This window comes from Heterodontus francisci, chromosome 12 (genome assembly GCF_036365525.1).
Source record: "Heterodontus francisci isolate sHetFra1 chromosome 12, sHetFra1.hap1, whole genome shotgun sequence".
NCBI lineage: Eukaryota > Metazoa > Chordata > Chondrichthyes > Heterodontiformes > Heterodontidae > Heterodontus > Heterodontus francisci.
Genome location: NC_090382.1, coordinates 101972974 through 101994348, shown reverse-complemented (window position 1 = coordinate 101994348; position 21375 = coordinate 101972974). Strand labels below are relative to the sequence as shown.

At 43.2% G+C, this 21375-nt stretch overlaps 1 protein-coding gene across 6 annotated transcripts in view; it reads left to right on the top strand.

Annotated features, from left to right (window-relative positions):
• Window positions 1-21375, top strand: part of LOC137376022 (uncharacterized) — a 53337-nt gene that overhangs the window by 12288 nt on the left and 19674 nt on the right. For 4 of the 6 annotated variants that reach the window (XR_010976123.1, XM_068043961.1, XM_068043963.1 and 1 more), the window contains exons 2-7: window positions 1143-1227; window positions 4154-4495; window positions 6301-6570; window positions 8306-8650; window positions 8729-8998; window positions 16352-16696. Coding sequence is in view for 5 of the 6 variants with exons in the window: in XM_068043961.1 (XP_067900062.1) it covers window positions 1167-1227; window positions 4154-4495; window positions 6301-6570; window positions 8306-8650; window positions 8729-8998; window positions 16352-16696 (1633 nt within the window). In the remaining variant the exon portion in view is untranslated. Of the gene's footprint in view, window positions 1-753; window positions 771-1142; window positions 1228-4153; window positions 4496-6300; window positions 6571-8305; window positions 8651-8728; window positions 8999-16351; window positions 16697-21375 lie in introns of those variants that run through there. The other 2 variants (XM_068043962.1, XM_068043965.1) reach the window with 2 other exon arrangements.

Below are 21375 nucleotides of genomic sequence, written 5' to 3'. Positions count from 1 at the left end.
ATACAGGGATGCAAAGGAGCAATCAGCAAAGCTCATGATATCCAGATCTATGGTGGAGATAAAAAGACCATAACTGCCATCTACATGAAACCATGGAGGAAACTAAGAAAGATGGGATCAAGCTAATCGCAAATAAATGCACTGTGAAAGTGACAGAATGTCAGTTCTTTGGAATGGTTTACACATCTGATAGCCGAGTCCTGAAAAAGTCACAGCTATTTCTGAGATGGAAGCTCCAATGACAAGAAGGAGCTGAGAAATGTTCTTGGCTTGATCCAGTACATGTGTTCTTTCACGTCTCACATATCAGAGCATACAGCAAACCTACAAGAACTGATGGGAGATGTTGTTCTTGAGTGTTGTTGCAAATGCAACCATCCTTACACCCAGATAGTATTCCATCAGATGCCTGACTTCGGTGGAAAGATATTGGGGAGGCACTTGCCACAGTGCACCCGGCCTCTGACCTTCTTCACCAGCCACGACATTTATATTCCTGGTACAGTTGAGTTTCTGGTCAATAGTGTCTCCCCCATGATGTTGATCATAGGTGATTCTGCATTGATAATGCCTTTGAAAGCATATTATTGTAACAATATTCTCAATATGTGTAGCAGCAGTTGAGGACAAAATATTGATTGCTGTTAATTCATACTCAGTTATTTAAATTCCTAAGTTTTCTGATTAGTTTTATTTACCTAGGTGTAAGTGAAAATTTGAGTGAAGAGATCTTTCGTAAGTTTACATTTTGTCCACTCTTCCGAAAACAGGTAATTAAATTCCTCGTTTTCTACCTAATTCAATTCATTCATTTTCAGTTGGAAAGTCAATGTGACTGGTGGATAAGGGGTACATTATACATGGTCCATCATAATCTAGGATGAGTAATTTTAAATACATTTATCACAGGAAGAGGCGGAGCACTTTACAAAAGATGTTTATTGTCCATTTTACAGTTCTATGTTTGAATAAGGAAATAATTTATCAAGTTGTTTTAGCTTATTTCTTTTCCTCAAAAGAATGTCGTGTTAAACACATTGAAGAAATATGCCTCAGTTTTATGTCAGGTGATTTTCTGGTGGTATATATTGGATTTAAAGATACATGATATATATCTATAACTATATGTATATTTCTTACAGGGAAAAGACTGAATCTGCAGCAAAATGCCAACTGATTTGATGTTCATTTTCTTGGTGTTTCTAATTCCGTCTGTTTTCACACAAAGTAAGTGTCTTATTTCCACCAATCACAGTCATATTGTTTTACTATATCACAGGGTTTAATGAATTCATGCAGCTTCTATTGCAAAAGGAACAAAGGCTTTTATTTTCAAGTCCCTGCTCCTTTAAAGACAATGTGTTTTTCACTTTGTATATTCCGATCATGGAACAACTGAATAAAATGAAAACTGTGAGCATATTTCTCATTGTTCTTCATCTCCTTCTATCTATCTATCTATCTATCCCTCTATCTGTCTATGAATCTACTCTTGCTAACAACCTGCCATCACACAGCTGGATGTCATATTTCAAAGTGTCTCATTCACTCTGTGGAGCCATTATGTATTCCATTGTATTTAACATTGAATCATTCAAAAGTCAACAGATTGTATGTGGTACAGAACGGTTTCAAATGTATAACAGTAGTCAAATGTCAATATGATGAGTCTGATGATGGGTCACTGACCTGAAACGTTAACTCTGCTTCTCTCTCCACCGATGCTGCCAGACTTGCTGAGTATTTCCAGCATTTCTTGTTTTTATTTTAAACGTGAATAATTGTTTTTGTAAAATTAGGGATAGTTGAGAATCCTTTGTTGTTCGAGCCTGTGCACCTTATAATATCTGCAGAGAATGCTGGAAAGACTCAGCGGGTCTGTCAAAACTGATGAAAGGTCATCGACCTGAACTGTTTCGCTCTCCACAGATGCTACTTGATCTGCTGAGCGTTTCCAGCATTTTCTCTTTTTAGTTCAGATTTCCAGCATCTGCAGTCTTTTGCTTTTGTCGTAAAAGTTACTGTTTGGATAAATGTTAATTTGAAAAGGTTTGAAGGTTTGTTGCTGATCCTCACATTGGGTCACATCTTGGTTTTGTGTCCAAATGTGTTTAAACTTCATTGTGAATACAATGTGTACAGAGCCATTGTGTTTCTAGTAATTGTGATGTGAGTTGTTATTTTATCAAAGCTCACAGACAATGGGATTTACTGCTTTAGAAAAATCCCATGTGAAAGTATGGATAAAATGGTTATCATGAGGATTTTATTAATTTAGTCTTACCCTTAAAATAAAGGCAGATGATGATTTCAAAGTGGAAATACAGTCCAGTGAATGACGAACAATTGACTGAACAATATGACCAATGTCACCAGAGGCCACTTGGAAATATTCGAATGCATTAACGTGAAGTGCATTAGTTTAGTTTAGAGATACAGCACTGAAACAGGCCCTTCGGCCCACCGAGTCTGTGCCGACCACCAACCACCCATTTATACTAATCCTACACTAATTCCATATTCCTACCACAACCCCACCTGTCCCTATATTTTCCTACCACCTACCTATACTAGGGGCAATTGCTAATGGCCAATTTACCTATCAACCAGCAAGTCTTTGGCATGTGGGAGGAAACCGGAGCACCCGGAGGAAACCCACGCAGACACAGGGAGAACTTGCAAACTCCTTCACAGCCACAGTTATCACCTTCACAGATAAGGCAAAGCCCAGAAAGAGATTAGAAGTCAGATTCCAAGAGCTGGTTTCTCTCTCCCTCATTTCAGACTCGGGGAGAGAGGACACTGGAACTGTCTGATCCCCTCCCACCTTAGGAAACCCCATCTCGAGACAAATGGGCGGGTGGGGGGGGAGACACAACATAACCGCATCCTGCACCACTTTCTCTCCCGTTCACTCCAGTTCAACCTGATAATGTGCCCTGTAGACCAGGAATCACAATGAGATTTGAAGTCATTCTTTTCTGCAACATGGATTTAACCATGTCCTCTCTTTTTATTTTGATTTTTTGGTAGTAACAGAGAAACTCAATGTCTAATAGAATTGTTCTGTTTTCTGTTATAATAGTGGGTGGAATTTAGTAAGGCCATTAGAAGTGTGTTGCCGATCGGGCTGCCGCTTGGCCTGGGATGACTTCGACAGCTGTCCTCTGGCTGCCTGAGGCCTGAAGGGCCCCTGCTGCCTGAAAGTTTCCTGCACAGGTATAGGACTCTCCTCAGGCATCACGGCTACTGGAGCTGGGCCTACTGATTGAGGGACTGAGGAAGAGCTGTCCACACTCTGCCCTGAGGGAAGCCCCCACATGTGGAGGTCAGCTTCTCTTCCTCCCTTTCAAGGCTCACTTGAACCACCCTGCTGCCCAGAGAAGGACGAGAACCTGCAGAAGACTCCAGGCACCTTGTCCTGCTCTTGCCTTGCCAATGCTGCATTGCGGTCATGGCCATAGTGATAGTGTGCAGGCCTGTGCACATCGGTGGAATCTGGCTCCCCATGAGGGTTGCCAACCTCTCAATGGAGGAAGCCGTGAACTCACAGGCCTGAGACATGGAGCACTCAAGGCATGGATGGAATCCTCCATCATCTGCTCATGGCTGTGCATTGCCTCTGGCAGCTCCACTAGATGTTGCCTTACCTCTCTCTGCAACTCCAGCATGCCCTGTGCTGTCAACACCAGAGGCTTGTCATCAGCCTGGGGCTTAGCATGGGCCTGATCACCCAGAGTCCTCAGACTGTCAGTGGCCTCGGCTGTCCCGGCCTCAGCCAGTTGCTCAGGTGAGTGTGGAGTGCTTTCACCAGCTTGTGACCTTGATTCCAAGACCAAACTCATACCCACTGAGGTGAAATTATCTGCGCTGGTGGAAGGTGCAGGAGAGTCATGAGACCGTGCATTCTTTGCTGGATGATGCAGGGGCACAGGGTGGGGGTCCAGCTGTTCAAAGTACCATGAAAGAGCCTCAACAGCACTCCAGGTTCACTGCCTCACTGAAAGACAGCAATAGAAGCAGGACTGCCCAGTGAGTGCCCTGATATTAAAGTGTGACTGGAAATAGATTAAGAATGTTAATCTTTACAAACACTGAATTAAGAACGTGAGATTAGATATGAAAATACTTACATTGTTCCTCTTTCTAACAGGCAACCCAATTAATCTTTATTTTTTGGGTGAGGGCGATGACATTTCATTAAAAGGACCAGACAATCCTGAAATTCTCCGTGTTGTCTGGGAATGGAAACCACACTCAGGGCAAGAAATCCAGCAGCTGGGTACTTTTCACAAAAGTAGTTCAGGCTGGTGGACAGCACAATTGAGTGGATACTTTATAAACAGTGACTTGTACTGGAAGATAGACCAGGATTATGGTACCTTTAACCTGAGATTTAGAAAACCCTCATTTAAACTTGCTGGATTGTTCATCCTGACTCAAACACAGCCCAGTAAAAAAATCCTGAAACTGTATGAAATATTTGGGATCAAAGGTGAGTGGAACAAAGTCTAGAATATGTTCAATAATATGATTCTCTCTAAATAATTTCATGTGTAATGCTGAGAGATTGCAAGAATCATATGAGATTTATATCACCCAGTGCAGATTGCATCTCTCATGAAAACAACCAGGGGAAAATTGTGTTTATTGTTTCTCCTGAAATGGTCAATATGAGTAAAAACATTTTGACAATTTCACCAGAAATAGCAAACTGAGGAATCTACCCCACAGAGAGTATTATGGTCTGTATACTGGTGCACTCTCTGTAAGATGTACTGAATTCCGTCAACAAATCAATAGGTCACATGTAGTAATAAACCTCAGCACTATGGGACAGGTATACGATTGGCCAGTATCACTGCTCCTGATTGTAATGCAGTGAATCTGTTTGATGTGTCACTTATTTAAGGTCCCAAAGAAAGTCAAGCATCTGTGGAACTTGTACTTTTTAGTAACCTTCTGTATAAATGAACCAAAGTCTTAGATTCTGACAACAAACGATATTAATAAACAGCTGCACATGCTGGTTGGTGATGTATTTAACATCTAAATGAGGTTAAGTTCACTGTCAAATTAAATTGATACAAAATACAGTCCAATTCTGATGTGTCCTAGTCACCAAAATTTGATCCTGGCTATGTATGTAGAGATACAGCACTGAAACAGGCCCTTCGGCCCACCGAGTCTGTGCCAACCATCAACCACCCATTTTTATACTAATCCTACACTAATTCCATATTCCCACCTGTCCCTATATATTTCCCTACCTATACTAGGGGCAATTTATAATGGCCAATTTACCTATCAACCTGCAAGTCTTTGGCATGTGGGAGGAAACTGGAGCACCCGGAGGAAACCCACGCAGACACAGGGAGAACTTGCAAACTCCACACAGGCAGTACCCAGAATTGAAACCGGTCGCTGGAGCTGTGAGGCTGCGGTGCTAACCACTGCGCCACTATGCTGCCACTATACCAGCTCCAGACCATTGCTCCTGAGGTGTTGGTCCAAACTGCACCAGAAAGCATTGACCAAAATAGAAAGTCAAGTCATTTACATTTTTAGTGTTGCTCATGGTACAAATGGTGCGGTACATGGGGAAGGTCACATGATTCAAGCACCAGATGGTTGTTTGCCATCATTTATTTGGCCTGCATTAGAAATAACGTCCCTGCTGAAGATTTGATTTTTACTTGTCATGTTGCAGGTAGGAATACAAGTCAGGGTGGGAATTTTTAGAACAAGCCTCTCCTGAAGTGCCATTCCTCATGGAAGCTCAATGGTTGGAGACCTGCTCAAGAGCATTTTAGAAACCTACTAATTTAAATAACTCCTCAGGCTGTGAAGACGTTTGCTCTCGATTTTCTGCACAGGCTCCCAGTGCATGTTTTGGGTGGTCCTACAGAAATGTTCTATTCCGATTGAGTACAGGGTAGGACTGGAGCCTTCCCCATGTCAGATAACACGGGGACTGCATTTTCATTTTCATCACACCCACTTCCAGTGAGTTTCTACCACCTGTCCATTGTTGTACAGGCATCCACAAATACCATCCAATCTATGTAAGCTTGACTTGACCCTTGACACTCCAGCAGGTGGAGGAGAATGGAGAATTTTTTTTTATCTCCACTGTGCTATTTTACTGATAAGATGCAGTTGTGTATAATCTGACGGGAGTCTTTACTGCAGCGAGGTACAAGTGTTGATGATGGGCACATCCTCAGGTCAGTTTGAACCTAATCATTAGATTGTACATGTCACGACTTACGCTAAATCTCATTGATCTGTTTTCCACAGTTGAGTCAAGTTCACAGCAGCCTGAGGTGGGCAGTGATGTTACTCTCAGCTGTACCATCTCCAAACTCTCAGATACAGTCAGTCTTCATTGGAAACAGAGAGACACATCTGAGCAGAACAGGAGGAAAACTGATCAGATCCAACTAAATAACACAGTCTATCTGATAATCAAACATGTTGCAGTTAAGGATGAGAAGTCGTATGTTTGTGAAGTGCAGGAAAATGGTTCTATTATTTTCACAGGAAAAGCAGATTTTTCTGTGACTCAATGTAAGTTAAGTTTCCTAACAGTGAATATTAAAGTGTTACTAATATAAAACTGTTATGTATAGAGTGGGTTACAGTCAATTATCAGCACTTCATGCTTTGAGTCAACATGTGATGATCTGGTGCACATATCAACATTGAACAAATAACTTGCCTCTCTCCCCTCAATGCCACATCCAACCGAGTTCTGCTGTTATTTGAAGTGATTCCAGCTGCTGCACACTCTCACCTTCAAATTAGCACAGAGCTGGGAGCAGGACTAAGGGAAGAGGGAAGGGCAGGGAATCAATGTCCATGGATGGGAGAGGGGAGGATGAAAATAATGGGAATGTAGAGGAGAGATGGTGGCAGTGGGAAATGACAGAGGCTGGGAGTGGGGCTTTGGATGAGGAAGAGGGGGAAAAACTGAGTGGAGGGGGTTTAGGGAGGGAGTACCAGAGGTTCAGGCTGAGGAAACAGAAGGTTTTTTGCCATCAATGGTTGAATAGAGAGAGGGGACAGTGAGAGGAAGACAGTGAATGTGAAAGGAGATTATCTTGCAGGAAGTTGCTGGGATAAATTGGCGTGAGGCTGTGGAGTGATTTGTCAATGATGATGAGGATTTTAAATTTGATTGTGAGGGTCAGAGAGCCTGTGTATGTCATTGAGGTTGGGCGAGTCGGATTTAGTGTGGGACTGAATGTGTGTTAATTGTGTTTAATCATATGCATGTGGAGGGTGTTAATTAGGGCCTTACCTGAGTGTATATATAAGGAGATACTGACTGAAACTGGGTGAAGGTTTGAGTGAGGAGCTGCATGTTTGTAATCATTTTTCTTTGTAAAATTAATGCAAGACTGAGTAAAGATGGGCTCCAGCATCATCCTTCAACAGCAGGCTTTCTGGAGAATAGCAGACAGGAAACTTTAACCATGTGCAATAGTGAGTCATCTCTGTGAAATGTGCTGCCAATTTATTATTACCCATTTACACTATCGCACAAAGACAAATTACCCCATGTTTCTGTCAGAAAGCATCATGATTGTTCCCTGGACAATAAGGAAAGATTTCCAACCTTCCAATTTTGTCAGCTGTGAAGTTGTATTTCAGCAGCAATTAAACTGACTCTGGGTTAGTCTGGCTGAGGAGATTCAGAAGCCTTAGTAGAAATAGAGATAAAGAAATAACATGTAGAAAGTGCAGAGGTATAAAGACTGTACAAAATATTAGATGTAAGAGGCGACCGTGTCAAGTGTGAAAAAACCTACAAGTTTCCCCAACTCAAACAGCAGCGACCATGTTTTATGGATTGTGTGAAAGTGGGTCAGGCCCATGGAGCAGGCATATACCCATTTTACATGGGTGAGATATAAATATGGATTGCACTTGGCTGAGGGAAACTGTGTATGGGCAAAGCTGCAGTCGCCGCCACCAGCAGCAGGGCTCCATGTTACTGACCGAGCCTCACAATATTGGGTATGTGATGTCATGGTGTCATTCCTGGCTCAAAGACAATGTCAAATTAAAACACAAAAAGATTTTATTTTCACAAAATGTTGTTGCTTTTGGGTATTGAATTCAATGAAGTTTTCAATGTTTAAACAATTCATAGCTTTGACAAAAACTTGATGAAACGAAGTTATGATGATCAAAGCACAAAATAATGTCATATAGTTAAGGCCATTCATTATTCTGGCTTTTCTCTTCACGTCAGTTATTGTAAAATTCTAACACATTGTTCTCTGTCTTTCTGCCACAGATTTATATGGGAAGAGTTACACAATTTATCGGTCAGGCACAGATCACAGTGAACTCAACCTGATTTGTTATTTTTATTCTGTTTACTCTTACAACTCTGCTGCATGGAGCTGGAGGTCACATCATCGTCAAAATCAGGAGAATCAAATAGCAAATGCAGGGAAATCTCAGCTCATCAATATAAACAGGACTTACTTCAGGAGTCGACTGGTTCTCACAATGGCAAATTTTAATGGCAAGAACTTCAATGTGAGGATTGTCCCTGTATTGTTTGAAGATTCAGGAATTTACACATGTTCTCTGGGATCAAATAAATATGTGACCATTAAACTAATCACAGTTAAAGGTAGGAGACAGAATGTTTCCATGGTTTTCAATGATCATGTTATTGTTTAAAATCTAAATGATTTTCTTGTTTCCACAGTCACAGCTGAACCACCTGATGCAGTGACTGAGGGAGACACTGTTACCCTGACCTGCTCTGTCTCTGATGTCACTGAATCAATGAGACTTGTTTGGATTAACAGTGATGGCAAAACTGTTGAAGAAAAACCATTGAATGGATGGAATGGGGAAGAGAAATCATTGAGACTGATTATTCAGAAAGCTGACAGAGGCAAAGAGAACTGGATATGTGCTTTGTTATATCAAAACAGGCCCCAGGTTTTAGTCCCATATTATCAGGAGCCGAGTGGTAAGTGCCTCAGGGTTTGCTCTTTATGTTCTGTCACCATTGATTATTCCTGTTGCCGGAGTTAAGGCCTTCCTTTATATCCTGTGTGTGAGGTTCTACAGTGGGAAAGAGCCTCAGAAAATTGACCCTGAGATAATTCAGCGCAGCCTGGAGCGAGCTATGAAATTCCTGGTCTGTATTTCTCAACTGGACTGTTGGTAAACTCACTGAGACAGAGCAAGCATTTATGTTTGACAGAAAAATGGAACCAGTTCCATTCTTTTCTGACCATAAAAATGGAGGAAATGGGAATCCGAGGGAAAACATGCTGCTGGTTGGAATCATACCTAGCACAAAGGAAGATGGTTGTGGTTTTTGGACGTCAATCATCTCCATTGCAGGACATCATTGCAGGAATTCCTCAGGGCAGTGTCCGAGGTCCAACCATCTTCAACTGCTTCATAAATCACCTTCCCTTCATCATAAGGTCAGGAGTAGGGATGTTCACTTATGATTGCACAATGTTCAGCACCATTCACAAGTCCTCAGATGCTGAAACAGCCCATGTCCATATGCAGCAATACCTGGACAACCTCCACGCTTGGGCTAATAAATGGCAAGTAACATTTGCACCACACAAGTGCCAAGCGAAGCGATGACTGTCTCAAACAAGAGAAAACCATGTCCCCTTGATTATCACTGCTGAATCCCCCACTATCAACTTCCTGGGAGTTCCATTGGCCAGAAGCTGAACTGGACCAGCTGCATAAATACTCTGGCGACAAGAGCAGGTCAGATGCTAGAAATCCTGTGGTGAGTAACTCACCTCCTGACTCCCCAAAGCCTGTCCACCAGCTACAAGGCACAAGTCAGGAGTGTGATGGAATACTCTCCACTTGCCTGGAAGGCTGCAGCTCCAACAACACTCAAGAAGCTCAACACCATCCAGGACAAAGCAGCTCCCTTGATTGGCACCAGATCCATCATCTTCAACCTTCATGAGCTCCACCACCAACGCACAGTGGCAGTAGTGTGTACCATCTGCAAGGTGCACTGCAGCTACTCACCAAAGCTCCTTCGACAGCACCTTCCAAACCCGCGACCTCTACCACCTAAGAGGTCAAGGGCAGCAGATGCATGGGAACACCAGCACCTGCATTATCCTGACTTGGAACTATATCTCCATTCTTCACTATCGCTGGGTCAAAATCCTGAACTCCCTTCTTAACAGCACTGTTGGTGTAACTACAAGGACTGCAGCAGTTCAAGAAGGCAGCTCAGCACCACCTTCTCAAGGGCAATTAGGGATGGGCAATGAATGCTGCGCTAGCCAGCGACACCCACATCACATGAAACAAATAAAAATAAAATCAGAATTCCAAGACAAAATGCCCAAAATAACCACAGTAAAAAATAATTGCCAGCTGCAAACATTGGAATTGGAAGTCTCCATTCTTCATTCTGAGAAACCTCTCTGTCTGCCTCAGCTGATCCTGGACACTGTAGTATAAGGATGTAAAGGGTTAATACCAAAGACAGTGAGAGAGATCCTTCCCATTGTTCGAGTGATGATGTAATTCACAGGAGATAAGCTTGAGAAGAAGAAGGTATAGCAGCACGAAAGATGTTATCTTATGTGGCTTATGGTGAATATATATAGTAACTGTAAATGATAAAGAATTGTCAGTGAACGTTTACCTGAGTCTAAGACTTTCTCTAGAATGCTCTACATCATGACTAATACAAACCCAACAACCCAACAGAAACATCTGTACCTCATAACTCTCATTCTAACTGAAGGCTCGTGTATTGTGAGTGTAACACACACTACAACTTGAGCACAAAAATCAAGGCTGACACCCCAGTCCAATACTGAGGGAGAGCTGCACTGTCAGAGGCGCTGTCTTTCAGATGAGATGTCAAACCAAGGCCCAGTCTGCCCTCTCAGGTGGACGTAAAAGATCCCATAGCACTATTTCGAAGAAGAGCAAGTGGGCTATCCACAGTATTCCGGCCAGTATTTATCAAACAATCAACATCACAAAAACAGATCATCTGGTCATTATCACATTGTCATCTGTGGGAGCTTGCTGTGCGCAATTTGGCTGCCACGTTTCCTACAGTACTAAACTTCATTTGTGCTTTGTTGACTGTAAAGTGCATTGAGACATCCAGTGGTAATGAAAGGTGCGATATAAATGCAAATCTTTCTTTTTTTACAAAAGCAGGGAACGCGAGGCTGCAGAGCCATGAGCACTCATTATAATATCTGTAAATTAGCTCACTTGGGAAATCCACAGGCAGATCATGGGAAGGATAAAAATGTTCACGGGGTTTCAGATCAAATGATTTTCCTTCTTCCCGTTATGCTGTTACTGGAAGCACAGAATTGCTGAATTTACTCAGAGTCAGTGAGCAGTGGTTGGGAGGTCCCCTTCAGATACAAATCTGTTCGCACGTGCAGCCTCCTGTAAGCAGTTATAAAAGCCACATCAGTTAGAATTGGGAGAAGCAGAGACAATATTACTCTAGAGCCAAGCCAAGCATCCTGCTTACATGAATGTGTGAACAAGCAGTCTACAGAATATCTTGTGCTGACAGTCTGCTAGATTTTACAATGTTAATATGCATTTGGAAAGTGTGTGAAAAGTTGTCTGATTTTCCCACCTTGATGCTCCATCAAGTTTGCAGTGAAGGCTGATCATCCACATTCGAAGGTTAAGATTGTAAATGAAGGCAAAGTGTGAACCCACTTACCTTAGTAACCCTTTGGAGATCAACAAATGTCTTCCTCATCTACTCCTTGGATTACAAAGAAGCGTGTAAGATGGGGGACGTGAGTGAGCACAGGAGGCAGAGGCTGCCTTGATTTTGGGTTAGGGTTTGCATTTGTTATCAAAGATCACAATGAAGACAGTGAGACGAGAGGTCTGAAGATGAAAGCTAAGAATTCTGTGTACTTTTAGAAACTGAGAAAAGGATTTTCTGTGAACATTGAATGCTGAAACTTGGGGCTGAATTTTGTAGGCTCACTGCACATCGCGGCAGCACACATTTAAAATGGCGGCCTTCAGACCCGGAAGTGCAGTCGCTGAGCCCCCATGATATTTCGCGCGGGGATTCATTTAAATGGAGGGGGTGCAGTGGCCGCCCCCAATGACGTAGAGAGGCGGCCGCTCCATCTCTGGCAATGCCATTTGGTGCCACCGCGCAGGCACCAGCGCCATTTTTAAAGGGCTTCAGGCACTTGGGCCTCATTAAACGTTTTAAAGTAGCAGAATGGTTAAAAATGCAGATATACATTTATTCACATTTTCAATTCCCTATCCCACACCTGCAATGAGTAATAAAAGTCTAATTCTCCCCCCCTCACAAAAAACGTTTTCTTCAGCTTCTAAACTTTACCCCCAAACTTAATGACCTTTGACACGCAACCCCTTCTCACCGTCCCCACAATCAATAGAAAGGATTTTTCCCGCTCCCCCCTCTAATGATTTCACTCCTCCCCCTGCCGTCCCCTCCAGTGTCTCGCCTCGTAACTCTATACATAATTCCAAAGGCCGCACTGAGGCTTCACCACCGCTGGTAAAATGTGGCGGGGGGACCTTCTCAGCATTGGGGGTCATGGCGGGCCATTCCCGCAAGCATTTTACTGGCCCCTCCCCACCACGACCACTGACATCGAGGGGCTGGTAAAATTCAACTCTCGGTGTTTGAAATGTGCACACTGCAAGGCACCTGTTTCCAAGCAACCAGTAAGATTTATGACTGTCATGTGACTTGACTGTTAAAAAGTTAGTTTCACTTTTGAGTTGAAAAGTCAGTTGCTGCTAGACCTGTCAGAAAGACAGCCGAAGATTTCTTTCTCTTGAAAAGAATTTTTGCATCAAGTGTAATTTCCAATTTTCTCAAGACGTTAAATGAACTTTGAAGGATTTGCAAGTCAAATGTATGGGAGCCACACCCTTGTGGGTGTGTCTTCCTGGAGAGAGGAAGTCTTGTATTTTGGGTGTGGCAGATTACTGTTGCCTCAGGTCTCTGAAGAATCTATATTTCAAACTGCCTCCTGTGTTTGAAGAAGTCCTGAATTGGCAGAAATCTTTCATTTTTTAAAATGGGGCCTTTGCATTGAGTGAGAGAACGGACACCTTTTGCTGCAACCCTGATGGAAGACCTTGTGTGACGCCTGCTGCAGACAAATTGCCTTGAATGCCTACCCATCACAGACTGCTCATCAATCTCACCTGGAGAGTCTTTCAGTGGCATCTGACTAGACGACTCTGGGACACCTCACAGATCTGGCAATATCATACCAGACCGTAACAACCAATTATTTTATTATTCCAAAAAAACCGTTCGAAATCAAAACATCCCATTTACCCCAGTTAACCAGTTTTTGAATGTATGTGTGTGTGCATGAGGGTTAGGAAGAATAAGAAGTTATAAAATCTTTTCATATATAGATACATCTCATTATTGTTTTAGATTTAGTTTATTAATAACTAGTTAATTTTGTTGTTGTTTAAAGAAACCTAGTTTGGTGTCCTTTATTCTGTGGCATAAATAAAGTATTTAATTTGGCTATTTTCTGGTTGGTTAGAAATTTTACTAATATGCTGTGACCTGCAGAGAAGTGGGACTGACTTAACAGTGCATTATTCCCGCCTTGGTCGTAGAACTCTGTTCTCTGCGATCACTGTGCTCCCTTAATTTCTCCCTCCATGTAAACTCCCCAACCCATATTCGCAGTCACCCTGTTGACCTTCCCATCTCATGTGGCCTCGATACCCTTTTGTATCAATTACAGATAAGTGATCTCTGATCACTTCCTTGTACCACTTACCATCCAGATCCCCCTTCTATACCCTTACCCTACCTCCTTCTGTGTTCACCCCGGGAAAAAAATCTTCCCAATTCCCTTGCAATTGCACTTGCAAAATTCCAACTTTCTAGCCTTTTGCTCTCCAATCACCAGCGCATTTCTGCAGCTACGGATTTGCACAACCACACATCACTTCCACCTTTGATGCTCTAGTCCCCAATAAAACCATTACTCTCTCTCACCCTGGCCATTCCCCTGGTACAGCTCTCATCTCCGCTAACTTAAGTCCAAGAGAAGCAGACTTGAAAGGATGTGGTGGACAACTGGTTGAGCCATTCACCGCCAAATCTGGCAGCAACACATAAAGCATGATCAGATCCAGCTCTTGTCTGTTGAAACTGCTCACTATTCCAGGATCATCCTGAAATAACACCAGCTACTTTTCTCAACTGCAAGCCATCTTCTTCGACTCCCCTACAGTCTCCTCCAACCTCATCTCCAACAATAAGTGCGAGAAGCTCATGGACTCCTTTGTCACTAAGATTAAGACAATCTGATGCGTCCCTCCCATATATTAGCCCATCTGGACAAACATGCTCTAAGGCTCCAACCTGCCCTAGCCCTGAACTTGCATCTTCCTATAATTTCTCCCCTATCTCCCCACATGCCTTCTCCAAGCTTATCTTGTCCCTGAGACCCACCTCCTGCTCCCTTGACCCTATTCTCACTAAACTGCTGACCACCCAACTTCACATCCTGGCCCCCATGTTCGCTGATACTGTTAATCATTCTCCTCCTTCAGGTTCTTTTCTCCTTCAAAACTGCCGGGATCACCCTTCTCCTCAAAATCTACCCCTTGACCCTTCTGTCCCTGTAAACTACTGCCCAATCACCAACCTCCCTTTCCTCTTTAAAGTCCTTGAATCCGTGCCCATCTTTCCTGAAACTCTGTGTTTGAATCCCTCCTATCAGGTTTCCGCCCCTGCCACAACACTGAAATGGAATGGTATCCTCTGTGTTTGTGATAAAGGAAAACTATCCGTCCTGATCCTTCTCAATTGGTCTGGAGCCATTGACACCATTGACTACTCTATCCTCTTCTAGTGTCACTTCACAGTCATCCAGCTGGGTTGGCCTGTTCTCAGCTGGTTCCATTCTTATTGATCTAATCAGAGCCTGGGTATCATCAGCAGTGGCTTCCTATCCCACTCCCGTACCTTTACCTCCTGTGTCCCCAAAGGATTTATCCTTGACCCCCCCCCCCCCTTCTATTTCTCATCAACGTACAGCCCTTTGGCGCCATTATCCGAAAACTCAGTTTTTCACCCAGCTCTATCTTACGACTATAAATCTTGACTCCTTCATGGTTGTTAAGTTATCAGACTTCTTGTCCAACATCCAGTACTGGTCATTGTCTTTGGTCCCGCAACAAACTCCATTCCATAGGTACCAACTCCATCTATCTCCCTGGCAACTGTCTGACGCTGAAGCAGACTCTTTGCAACTTTGGTTTCATATTTGACCCTGAGCTGAGCTGCCGCCTACACATCCACACCATCACTAAGATGGTCTTTTCATCTTCCGGAACATCACCTGACGCTGTCCTTGCCTCATCTCATCTGCTGCTGAAACCCTCATGAAAGCCTTTGCTACCTCATAGACTTGTCTATTCCAATGCACTCCTGATCGGCCTTCCACATTCTTCCCTTTGTAAACTTCAGGCCATCCAAACTCTGCTGCCTGTGTCCTAACTCACAACAAATGCCGTTCATCCAATCACCCCTGTGCTCATTGATCTGGCTACAGGTTAAGCAGCACCTTGATATTAAAGTTTTCAAATGTCTCCATAGCTTTGCTGCTCCCTTTCTAATTAATCTCCACCTGCCCCACAACCGTCCGCTTGATCTGCTCACATCTAATTCCGGCCTCTTGAACTGCCCCGATTTAAATTGCTCCACCATTGGTGGCTGTGCTTTCAGCTGCCGAAACCCTGAGCTCTAGAATTCCCTCTCTAAACTTCTCTGCCTCTTTACCTAGTTTTTGCCCTTTAAGACCCTCTGTAAAACCGACTTCTTTGATCAGCTTTAGTTCGTCTGCGCTAATATCTCTCGATGTCACTCGGTTTCAGGTTTTGAGTGATAACACTCCTGGGAAGCAGCATGAGGCATTTTAACATGTTAATGATGCGGTACATTTCAAGTTGTTGTGTTTATTCTCTCTAAATCCTTTTATATTTTTCCACAGTTTGTAAAGTGTTGTAAAGTTATTTTCTATTAAAATTGCTATATAAATGTGGGGGAATTCTTTTTTTTTAAACTTTGGGAGCTGGGAGAAATCACAATCCATTCTAATAAGTGTATCTTTAGGAAGGTGACCTTTGCTCTTTCAGCTATACAGCATTTTACTCTGGTGTGTATGTGCTGTAGCATGTCTGAACTGTATCATCAATAACAATTTACTGAAAACAAATTGTCTACAGGATGAATAATTACACAGGTCAGATTAAAAATTTGCTGTCTGATTCTAAAATGTTTGTTATTCTTTCCTTGCAGGATTCCCAAGTTATATTTATTTTTTACATCAGGAAGGGAACTTTGTATTGAAAGGACCAGAAAATCCTGGAAATGGTCCCATTGTGTTGGAATGGAGACCACACTCAGGGCAACAAACTACATATCAATTGGGTACCTTTCACAGCGAAGATCAGCGATGGGCTGTACAATGGAGCGATAAGTACAATAATATACCAGGCATTTCTCAGAGGATACGTGAGGACTGGGGTACCCTTAATCTGAGAATCAGAAAGCCCACCTTTGAACTTGCGGGCTTGTTCACCTGGACTCAGACACAACCCAGTAAAAAAATCCTGAAACAGTTTGAAGTATTTGGGATCAAAGGTAAGTAGGACAAGGACTAGAAAGGGTTCAATAATATGATTTTCTGTGAGCAATTCCACTAATATTCCTAACAGAATGTTGGGATCATGTCATGATCCTTCAGTTCTATCACCCAGCCCAGAATGAATCTCTCACTGGAAACAGACAGATCAGTGAAAATCCTCTGTGCATTAGAATTAGTGGATGCACAAAGGGTGAGTAGTTTTGATTGGTAACATTTGTATTTTTTCCCAATCTTTTGTCCATTCTCGTAAAATTCCTGAGACAATGGCCATGGAGGGTGATGGAGCTGATGGTGACAGTATGGAGTTGCTGGTAAGAGCCGAAGATGATGACTTTAGTCTTCCAGATCTTGAACTGGAGGAAATTGTGGCTCATCCAAGACATGATGTTGGATAAGCAATCAGACAACACAGAGGCAATGGAAGGTGTGAGAGAGATAGTGTAGAGATAGATTTGGGTGTCAGGAATTTGCATGTGAATATACGTCTTTGAATGATACTGCCATGGATCAGATGTACAGGAGGAAGAGGAGGGAGGAGGTTGTTGTTGAAGGATAATGCGAGAGCCAATCTTTACTCAGTTTCACATTTATCGTACAGAGTAAAAGGAGTACAAACATGTCGCTCCTCACTCAACTCCTTCACTTGTCTCAGTAAGACTCTCCTCAGAAGCGTTGAAGTAAGACCCCAGTTAACACCCTCCACCTGCATAACACTAAACAATAGATACAGAATTAACAGGAGGGGGCTAATGGCAACAAGTGAACATTATCTGGGAAATGTTAATTGTCAGCACTAAGCACAGCTGCTCAGTATTTCTCTGACTTTGTGGGATTTCAATTCCGGGGTCAGGACCTCAACATCGCGTTTATTTCCGGGTCCCGACCCTGCACCGCATTGGCAATGTGCACATGTTGCAGTTTTAACTGGAAAGCCAGTTAATTAGCCTGGCATCACATTCGCCACCAAATTAGCAGCGGCGGACGCAGGAATGAGGCGGGACACAGGGATGAGCAGGCCTGATTTAAACGATGAGCGGCAGCCATTGATGTGGTCACTGTTCATCTCCATGTTGCAAGGAGAAGCTGAGCAGAGGGCAGTGTGTAGGGAGGGCCCGCGTGCCAGGGTAACCCTCTGTTTTTCGCGTGCCTTACTTGAGGTACTTCTGGTGCTGGTGACGGCCCAGAGAAGCATCGCATTCCATGTCTGCACCAGAAGAAGCCGACAAGGATGACTGAGAAGGCCTGTCTGGAGGTGGCTCATGAGGTCAGCAGCAGAGGAGTGGTGAGAAGGAACTGGGTCCAGTGCAGGAAATGTTTCAATGATCTGCTTGGGTCTGGCAAGGTGAGTTCAAAGATAGACCCAGATGACATTCCCCCAGGTCAGCAGTCACCAGAATGCAAAAGAGAGGGGCATCCCGAGGGAGAATAGAGTTCTCCTGTGTTTGGATAAACACCTTCTTACACTTTGGCTTGCTGTACACTTGTGACCTCTGGTGTCATTATATGCAAGTCCTGTGAGATTTTGGAGGACTTGAAGACCCACTTTGAACCCTCTATTAACATAATTTATGAAAAATATGTGAATAACGCGAGAGCTCAGGAAGAGAGGGTGAATATTGATCATTCTATGCCTGTACTGAGATTTTCAGCTGAATTTTGTGATTTTGGCAACTGAAGGATGATCTCAGCAGAGATAGGATTGTTTGAGGAACAAGAGATCCCGCTGTGAGAGCACGTCTGCTGAGAGGAGAAAAGCTTACTCTCAGGAAAGCTAATGACATGTGCAGAAGCTCTGAGGTGGCTAATCAATAGCTGAAGAGTATTGATGGGAGAACCGATGAGGCTGTGCACTATGCTAAGAGGCAGTCCAAGTCTTCCAAGCACAAGTCAATGATGTAAAGGAAGGACAACGTTCAGAAGGAGCAGCAGAAAGATTAAGGCCAGAGGAGTGGATATGAATACAGGAGGATACCACAAGAAGGAAAAGGAAGCATGTCCAGTGTGGGGAAAGCAGTGCTCTAACTGCAAGAAGATGAACCACTTTGCACATAAATATTTTGCGAAACAAAGATAAACAAGCCTGCAAAGATGGTTGCTGGAGAGATGTCTGATGATGATTCAGACAAATCACTCTAGAACGTGTTGGGCAGCATCAAGTCTCGAGGTAGGAAGTGGTTTGTGATTATTGGATTGATGACTGCAGAAGTAGACCATCAAGACTGATATGAAGAGTCAGATAGACACGGGTTCCACGTGCAACAGCATGAGCTTTGCAGACTTGTGTGAAAGAGCTCAAGATGGTGACTCGATTACAAAGATGTCAAAGGTAAAGTTGAGACTCTATGATGGAATGATGCTCACTCCAGAGGACAAACCAAGCTGAGAGTCCAACAGGAAAGAAGAAAAACTTCAGTTCCAGATAGTGAACACTGAGCAAATTCCCCTCATCTTGTCTGAAACAAATCAAAAGCTTGGACTGGTAACCCTCCCTGTATCAGTGTTTTGCATGACACCAAGTCATTGACTGCTGAACAAATCTTGACAGATTACAAAGACATTTTCACAGTTCTTGGATGGCTTTCTGGTGAATATCATCTTGAAGTAGATGAGACTGTGAGCCCAACTCAACATCTTCCGAGGCGAGTTCCAATTGCCCTCAAGCCTAGCTTGAAAGACAAGATAGAGGAACTTGAAAAGATGGGAGCAATCAAGAAAATGACAACTGCTGTCGACTGGATTAGCAGTATGGTAACAGTGAAAAAAAACTTTAAAATTGAGAGTGTGTTCTGATCCCAATGACCTCAATAAAGCTTTAAAGAGATCGCACTACCCAAGATCAACCATCAAAGAGATTTTGCCTCAACTTGCCAAGGTAAAGGTCTTTGCTACCTGACATGCTAAAGGTGGATACTGGTAAGTGAATTTCAGTGAAAGCAATATCTTTCTGACTACTTTCTGATGCCATTTGGGAGGTACAGATGGTTGCATGTGCCATTTGGCAATTTTACTGCTCCGGCAGAAGACCAACGCAGACAGCATGAGATAGTCAATGGTTTACCAGTAGTGGAAGCGATAGTGGATGATCTTCTGGTTTATGGATGTCCGCGATGTCCGGATCCAATGGAAGATGCCATCGTGGACCATGATTGGAATGGAGTGAAACTGCTTGACAGAGGTCGCCAGATGAACCGAAAGCTGAACAAGAAAATGTTGCAGCTGGTGTTGACTGAACTCAAGTACATCGGTCATGTACTGACAGCTAAAGGACTTTGCCCTGATCCAGATAAGGCGCAAGCAGTAGCAGAGATGCAGCAACCAACAGATGTGAAGGCAGTTCAATGATTTGTTGGATTTGTGAACTACCGAGTCAAGTTCTTACCCAATTTGTCATCAGAGTGTGAATCTCTACGCAAGTTCACTGCAAAGGATATTTAGTGGTATTGGGGCACAAAACAAGAAGCAGTTTTCCATCACATCAAACAACCAGTGACGACAATGCCAATGCTGAGGTACTATGACGTCAATGCGGAAGTCACCCTACAGTGTGATGCAGTGAAACAGGATTTGGAGCAACCCTCATGCAGCAAGGACAACAGTTGCATTTGCATCTAGAGGGTTAACGCAAAGTGAATGATGCTGTGCACAAATCGAGGGAGACTGCCTGAATATTGTCTTTACTTTTGAGCATTTCAACAAGCACCTGTTTGGGAGAGAGAAAGTGATGATAGAGTCTGACCACAAACCACTTCAAAGCATCTTTCTCAAACAGCTTCTATTTGCTCCTAAGTATTTGCAAAGGATGTTACTTCATTTGCGGAGATATCACTTGGAAGTGAAGTACGAGCAAGGGGAGCAGATGTCCATCACTGACATGCTGTCGAGAGCTGCACTCCCATTGAAGGAAGTTGATAATGCCAGTACAGAGTGTGAAATCTTCCAGATTCAACAAGAAGCAACAGAACAACATGCTCTGGAAGTTATCAACCCGGTAGAGACATTGAATTTGACAGACAAGCATCTTGCTCAGATCAAACAAACTACACAATGAGATGCAACTCTTCAATTGCTACAGGAAATTACAAAATGTAACTTTCAAATGAAGTAACTCTCATGTATGTGCATTAATTTGCAATTTCTTCAATGAAAGGGGAGACATTTAGATAGATACCTTTGTGCACTTTGGCTTGCCACACATATCTGATCGCTGATGACATTGTATGCAAATAAAGGCTTTTGGCTTTGCCATTTTATGCACCACATGGAACATCCTGACCATAGGAGAGGTGTGAGCACAGTATCATCGATGACCCATCAGCGTAGTTCATTATCTGAGCGCTATTGGACCGTAGGTTATGGGGAAATCTACAATCCTATGCGCATGAAATGCTGCAAGTGGTGAGGGAGAGAGTCTTAATGACATCTTTGTTCACCTCACAGGCCAAATAGGAGAACAACACAGGGAGAGCAAGAGGGTCCGCCTGGATGAGATGCATTTCAAGGAGCTGGTCCTTGATCTGGCCAGAGTGGCAACCCACCAGGATATTGCAGATGGAGAAATGGGAGTCAAACATGGACAAGGTGAAAAGATCTGAACAGCCCAGGTTCAGAGGATGCATGGCAATCCTCCCCGTGAAATGAACTGTCAATTCATAACCTGTCATCTGATTGCTTCAAA